Consider the following 6442-nt stretch of genomic DNA (forward strand, 5'->3'; position numbering starts at 1 on the left):
AAGATATGGAGGCAAATGTCTTTCATAGTTCATTTGAGTAGAATACAGGTGAACTATATAAAGTATTAAAGTATAAGTTTAGCAATAAGTACATCAATCCTAGTTTAGAGGTAAAAATTGGAGACCATACTGTACAAGTTATGCAATTTAAGTATCTTGGGTTTATCATACAAAATGACCGAAAAATTAAACGGGATGTACATATTTCGATCATTGTTGTTGACCACAATAAAATATTATGGTATTATTAGTAAAATTGTCATTCATATCTGCATTAATATCTACATGTATTTTTTATTTTAAAATTCAATAAATTTGAAATAAATTTTATAGACAATGTTTTATTGTGCCGCTGTAATGTGCACTAAAACGGTAGGGAAAGAATAATCCTTTTATAAAACGAAAACTAAGCTAGAAAATTTGTACAGATAAGCAAAGATGGCTAAGGAGCTAAGCAAAGAATAATCCTTTATTTTTTTTTACAGAAAGAAGAGGTAAAAGTGATACACACGGAATTGATTTTGTTTCATCCAAATATTTTTTACTATGACGGAAAAGAACAAGTGAGTAAATGGCCCGTAAAGTATGTTTAGAGAAATTGAGTATGTTTGATTTTTATTTTAAAAACAGTTCTGTTTTTGTTTCTCTCATTATCCTCCTCAATCAAAATGAGGACTCTTTTTCTCAAGCTTTTCATTGCTTTAATAAACAGCCATACATGTTATCATCTTTTTATAAAACTAATTACTCCCGAAGAACATTAATTTTGGTCCGGTCTTAGTCTAGCTTAAGAAGAATTCCTTACTGAGCTTGCAAACATACTTCCAAGTCAAAGGGGAGGCCAGGCTCACCCTCGCCCCCTCTTGGATCTGTCCCTAGTATTGGTTCAAGTAGAAGGGATTTAGACTTGTTAAACATGAGGTCCCAAGTATGGTCTCTAGACACAGATAAGGGTTTTCTCAAGTGACATTTGCAGGACTTCATCATTTATCCTCCTTTAAGAGCGCAGTCGACTTTTACATAATATCGTTTAGAATCAATTTACGTTTAGTTTAAAAATTTTTAAATAGCAACTTACCATAAATTGAGTTTTCCTTAATAAAACAGCTGCAAACGCATTGGCTGATAAAAGTACAAAGTTCATAGGACATTTTAATCTTTTTCCAAGGTGAATATACATTGGATATTTACGTAATCTGCTAATTGACATCAAACAAATTCACTGTAAGGGCGGCCTGAGAGTGTTTTTGGGAGCACTAATCCAAGGGGAACCTGCAATTGCAAATCTCCACAATGCATTTGCATGTTCTGGCAAAGCGTATTGAATGCCTACTCTTGGACCTACCAATATGTTTTCTGGCTCTGGACCATCTAAGAGTTCCAATCCACCTGCATCATTTTCAAAAACCACTGATACATATATTTTCAATTTTACATTTGGAACGCATGAATTATAAGCTTACCAGGTGTATAGAGAGGATGGTTGGACCATTCTGTCGAAAGACCCAGTGCCTGACCGACCTATGATTTGGGAGAACACTCAGTTTAATATATTTCAAATAATTTGGAGTAACACACGCTACATGACATGATTTATGACAGAATATAATTGTATCGTTTAATCATGTAAACGACTTATTAACTATTGAAACAAAAAAGGCTTGGTTGGTGAATATTTTAGATATGCTAAGCAGGGACATTTGAGAAGGAAAAAAATATCATCACCAATAATCTAAATTCTTAAGAAAAAGCATGGAAAATGGTCAAAAAGAGGATGAAAACTGAATAAACAAACCGTTTTCCTCCTATCCTTCTATCATCTTTAATCTTTTCCTTCTAGCAAGATCGTCGGTAATGATTATGATCATAGCAAATAGTAGTTGTGTTATACCAGAATTATGTTTTACAAATGATGCAACCTTTATAAAATCACCACATGTGAGATATTATACATAGACGCTTCTAGGTTCTAAATGTTAATCTACAAACACTTAAAAAGGAGGATAAGCACAAACTTTGAAAACTTAAAAGAGAATGAACCTTTTTCAGAAATAACCAAAAGTATTGCTATACAGTCTATACTTAATATAGTGGACAATAAGTTATTTGACAGTTCACAAGCGTGTAAAATCATAATGAGGGTATGACATCACAAGTATTTATAGTGACAGAGAAAGAAGGGAAATGATATCACACAGCACACACAGAAACTAACAATGTAGCAGAAATAACAGACATACAGTTATACTAACTAAATCAAAATATGTTCAACTGCCTAACTAATTGATTAATGTAGCATGCTGATTCATGGACGGAGTGCAGCACGCTCAATCTCTATTCCAAGAAAGAGGCAAGTCTGTAATTGTAGTTAAATTTGTATTTTATGAACAAAACAAGTGACTAATTGACAGTTGATGGTAAAGCACTAAAATGAAAATAACTTAGACTAGACAAGTCAAATAGAAGTGTCAAACTTAAACCAAAATATTTTCCTCAAAAGCATCTCAAACAGATGAAACGGAGCAAGCAAAAAAAAAAAAAAAAAGGAACGAACCTTCCCTGGACCAGTAAGAAGGACAGGTTTCTCAGTTTTCAGACCTCGGCGCTGTTGAATGACTTCCAATCCTGCGATATTGTTGGATATTACAAAAAAAATCTATTTTATCCAATGTTTCCTTATAATGTGTACTAGTAAAGAGATTGTATGTAGTCTTTCGGCAACATTTAATTGAACCATTCCTGACTCAGAAGAAACAAAGAACAATGTTATTATAACTTGTAACAGAAATGCCGGACTTGCATTGAAAGCCTCACCTTTCCTATCAGATAGTCAGATTCCTGCTATGGTTTAGTGATAAGAGCAATGGTTGCACATACATTTTATTCACACACTTCTATTGATAGCCACTATATGACACTCCAAAATGGACTAGTTTGTACACAGACAAAACAAGCTAAAATTCACAAGCTCATTACTTAATCAACAAGATCATTGCTTAATCATTCCTTTTCCCTTTTAAGAGAGACATAAATAATAATGTATTGATTTTAGGAAGTCACTTGAATAACCCAGAATACCTTATCATTTATCCCTCCGTTCATGCATAAGCTGAATCAGTAACACAAAAAGCATAACCTGATCTATCAGGTCAATTGTTCTTCAGATTAAAAGTAAGCAAGCGAGAAAACCCACAAGCACGCAGAGTGATGAAGATCAGGTATGACACAACAAGTAACAGAATATCTAAACTTAACAGTAACTATGAATGAGCTAAATAACTCCAATAGTATAGAGCATTACCACTAATGGGAGCACAAGAACGTATCAAAACAGCAGCTCCAGCACCTTCCTTGTCAGCAACAACATTGAGCATCATGTGAAGACCATAGCAAAGATAAACATACGCATGCCCGCCAGGTCCAAACTTTAGAACAGGAACACACATAACATAACAATGTTACTCTAGAGTCTAGACAACCTTAATTAGCATTTAGAGATACAACATGAACAAAGATTATGCATATAGCATCTTACAACAGGGGCAGTTCTTGAAGTAACACCAAAACGACCGTGACAAGCCGAGTCATTTGGTCTATAAGCTTCCACCTGTCTGATATATATTACACGTTAAATCACAAAGAAGAGTTGGTGAAGGGCAAGAAGTGCACATTAGTACGTACCTCAGTGATCTGAAGAACGACGTCGTCTCTACGAAGAAACTTTCCAAGCAAGCGAGGGGCAAGGTCCAGCGCATCGATTTGAAAGAAATCGCGGGGCAAAGTTTTCGTTTTTTCGGAAGAAATGTGTGATTCTGGGGTTGGGCTGGGTTTGGCTCTGAGCGAACGCCGAGTTTTCTGAAGCGGTGATCTGGGTTTGGAGACTCGTTTGAAACGGTGCGTTGGGTTCATTGTGGTGCCGCGATAACAGAAGGAAGCAAATGGGTCAATGGTTGAGTTCTGCTCCAATGCGGTTTTGGTGGGGATGAAGTGAGAGGAAGACATGGCGCGTAGTTTTGCATATATACAGATGCCACTGCCACGCTCTTTTGCCTTCTGATCTTCTCCAAAAGTTTACCTCCCCAAGCGAAACTTCTCTGAAAGTTAAAAAAGATTGATTTTGCCTAAATTTATTAAAACTTGATAAATAATTGAACAAGTCTTATTTGGGGCTGATTTAACTAAATAAAAATGTTCTAAAATTAATTACTAAAATAATGTAACATGGAAATTATTTATTAAAATAAATAGTTTGAATGATTCGACTTTCGAGTGCCAAGGAACTATCATTTTTGTTTGTGATTTTTAAGATTTGTCAGAATATAAATATATACAATTGTTAAACAATTTAGTTTCAGAAACACAAAGGTGAAGTATTGTATTTGAAGTGTTGATCTGACAAGTTAAATATCAAATGAAATGCACTTGTGATAAAAATGTTGAGGGATATGATAATATACTGCTTTTTGAATTCCTTCAATTTAAATTTTAGAACCCTAAAATGAAAACTTCAATTTCACTTCAAAGATAACATTTACGCTTTTTGTTCCCACTCTTGTAGATGGTCCTCATCTTTTTCTTTATTCTTCTTTTTTTTTTTCTTTTTAAAACTTGCAACATGTATGAAATGGTGGGTGAGGAGAATAGATGCATAATTTTGCAACCTTCAAATGATGTTGTCAGTAGGGGTGGGCAACATTCACTCATCCCCATGAAATCAAGTCGATCGAAGGAGTAAAAAGCTACGATGAGTAGGTTGGATGGGTTCTCAGGTTTTATAAATAAATAAAAAAAATTGGTTTAAAAAAATAAATTCAAGGGGATGCGAATTTAAAAAAATTTTCTATCTAATCGAAAGAAGACAGACATGTATATAATATGCATGTGTATCTCAGTGACTCAGCCAATTTATTTATATAAATTTGAAATTTTAAAAATAAAACCTAGTAACTAGTGGTAAATATTAAAGTTAGTGTTCAATTACTTGTTCTAATTACTCATTTCATGTTTATCACCTCTTATCTTTTCTCATAGCATTTTTTTATTATTTTATTAACCGCAATTTTAAAGGTTAAATATATACATCTATAAATAAAAAAATATATAATTATTATATTAAAATTATAAAAATATAATAATTATTTTTTTAATAAAATTTTACTATTATTAACTACTTATCTTCTAAATCATTAAACATAAATTTTTTTTTCTTGCTTCCGTCTATTTGCTTTCTTTTTCCAATTCTAATCCTCTACACCAGCCACTGCGATGCGAGACCAACCCACTCCCAATTTCCGATTGAACAAGTTCAACGGTGCCGTTGTCGCTGCTAAGAGTTCAAGTCCTTAATTGTAGTTGCGTTGAATAGTAATTTTATAAGAACTGGTGAAACTATGATGTTTTTGCACTCGTCTTTTGCATAGTATTTTTGGCTAACCTTCCTTAGAAGATTAGAGGGAAGACATTCGGTAGTCGTTCGCCAGTGAGAACATTTGCTTGGAAAGCACAGATGCTGAAGCATGCATGGCAAGAACGACTCTCAATACAAATCTTTTCCTAGCCGCACCACGATTCTCCCTATCTCATCTTCGTTCTCTTTTAACACAAATAGGGCACGCTTAAGAGAAGAAGTAGATTAATTTCATGGCAGAGAGTTTTTTATTTTTTATTATTATTGTTTTTTTATTCTACTTTTAATATTTGTTTTAGTCTGTTAGTGAAGACCTATTATTGTATTAATGGAGTCTTATTTTATGTTAGTGTAACAGTCATTTAGCCAAGTATTGTTAGTAGCATAATTTTAGAAAACAGATAACTTTAAATTATGAAGAAGTTATGAGCCCATGTGTTTTGAAGAAACTAAAAATGCGATGGAGTGACAAGAAACTATGAAGACAGAGATTGAGGCTTTGAATAAGAATAAAACGTGGAAATTGGTGCCTAAACTAGAGAATTGTCATCCAATAACATGCAAATAAGTGTATAAACTAAAAAGGAAAAAGGATGGCTCAGTTGACTGATTCAAGGCAAGGCTAGTTGCTAGGAGTTTTACTCAAAGTCATGGTTTTGATTATGAAGAAATTTTAACTTTGTTTTCATTTGCTGCTTATAAAGAATGGAAGTTGTGGTAATTGGATGTGAAAAACGATTTTTTGTATGGGGAGTTAAATAGAGAAATATTTATGAAGCAATTGAAAGATTTTGTGTCACAAGAGCATCCAAGTTATGTTTGTAGGCTGAAGAAAGCTCTATACGACCTTAAATAGGCCCCCTAGAGCTTGGTATGGTAAGATAGCTCAATTTTTTTTGTTTTGCGGGTTTAAGGTTTCCAATTTTGATTCTAGTTTGTTTGTTTGGAACTGGACTACATGTGGCAATTTTATTGTATGTTGATGACATACTTATCACTAGAAATAATAAAGTGGAGATTGGGAGGATTAGAGAT

The 6442-nt window shown here is 33.6% G+C and overlaps 1 protein-coding gene across 1 annotated transcript; it reads right to left on the minus strand.

The window, feature by feature from the left end:
* Positions 1 to 1219: 1219 nt before the first annotated feature.
* On the minus strand, positions 1220 to 4082 carry LOC113862135 (DNA-3-methyladenine glycosylase). Its single transcript, XM_027495269.1, has 6 exons — positions 3682 to 4082; positions 3536 to 3607; positions 3302 to 3425; positions 2555 to 2625; positions 1464 to 1521; positions 1220 to 1389 (listed from the first exon to the last, which is right to left on the minus strand). The coding sequence occupies exons 1-6, from the start codon at positions 4000 to 4002 to the stop codon at positions 1220 to 1222; spliced, it is 816 nt and encodes a 271-aa protein (XP_027351070.1). The 5' UTR covers positions 4003 to 4082.
* Positions 4083 to 6442: the final 2360 nt, after the last annotated feature.

The sequence above is a fragment of the Abrus precatorius genome, unplaced genomic scaffold (genome assembly GCF_003935025.1).
Source record: "Abrus precatorius isolate BTA unplaced genomic scaffold, Abrus_2018 Scaffold3, whole genome shotgun sequence".
NCBI classification, from domain to species: domain Eukaryota; kingdom Viridiplantae; phylum Streptophyta; class Magnoliopsida; order Fabales; family Fabaceae; genus Abrus; species Abrus precatorius.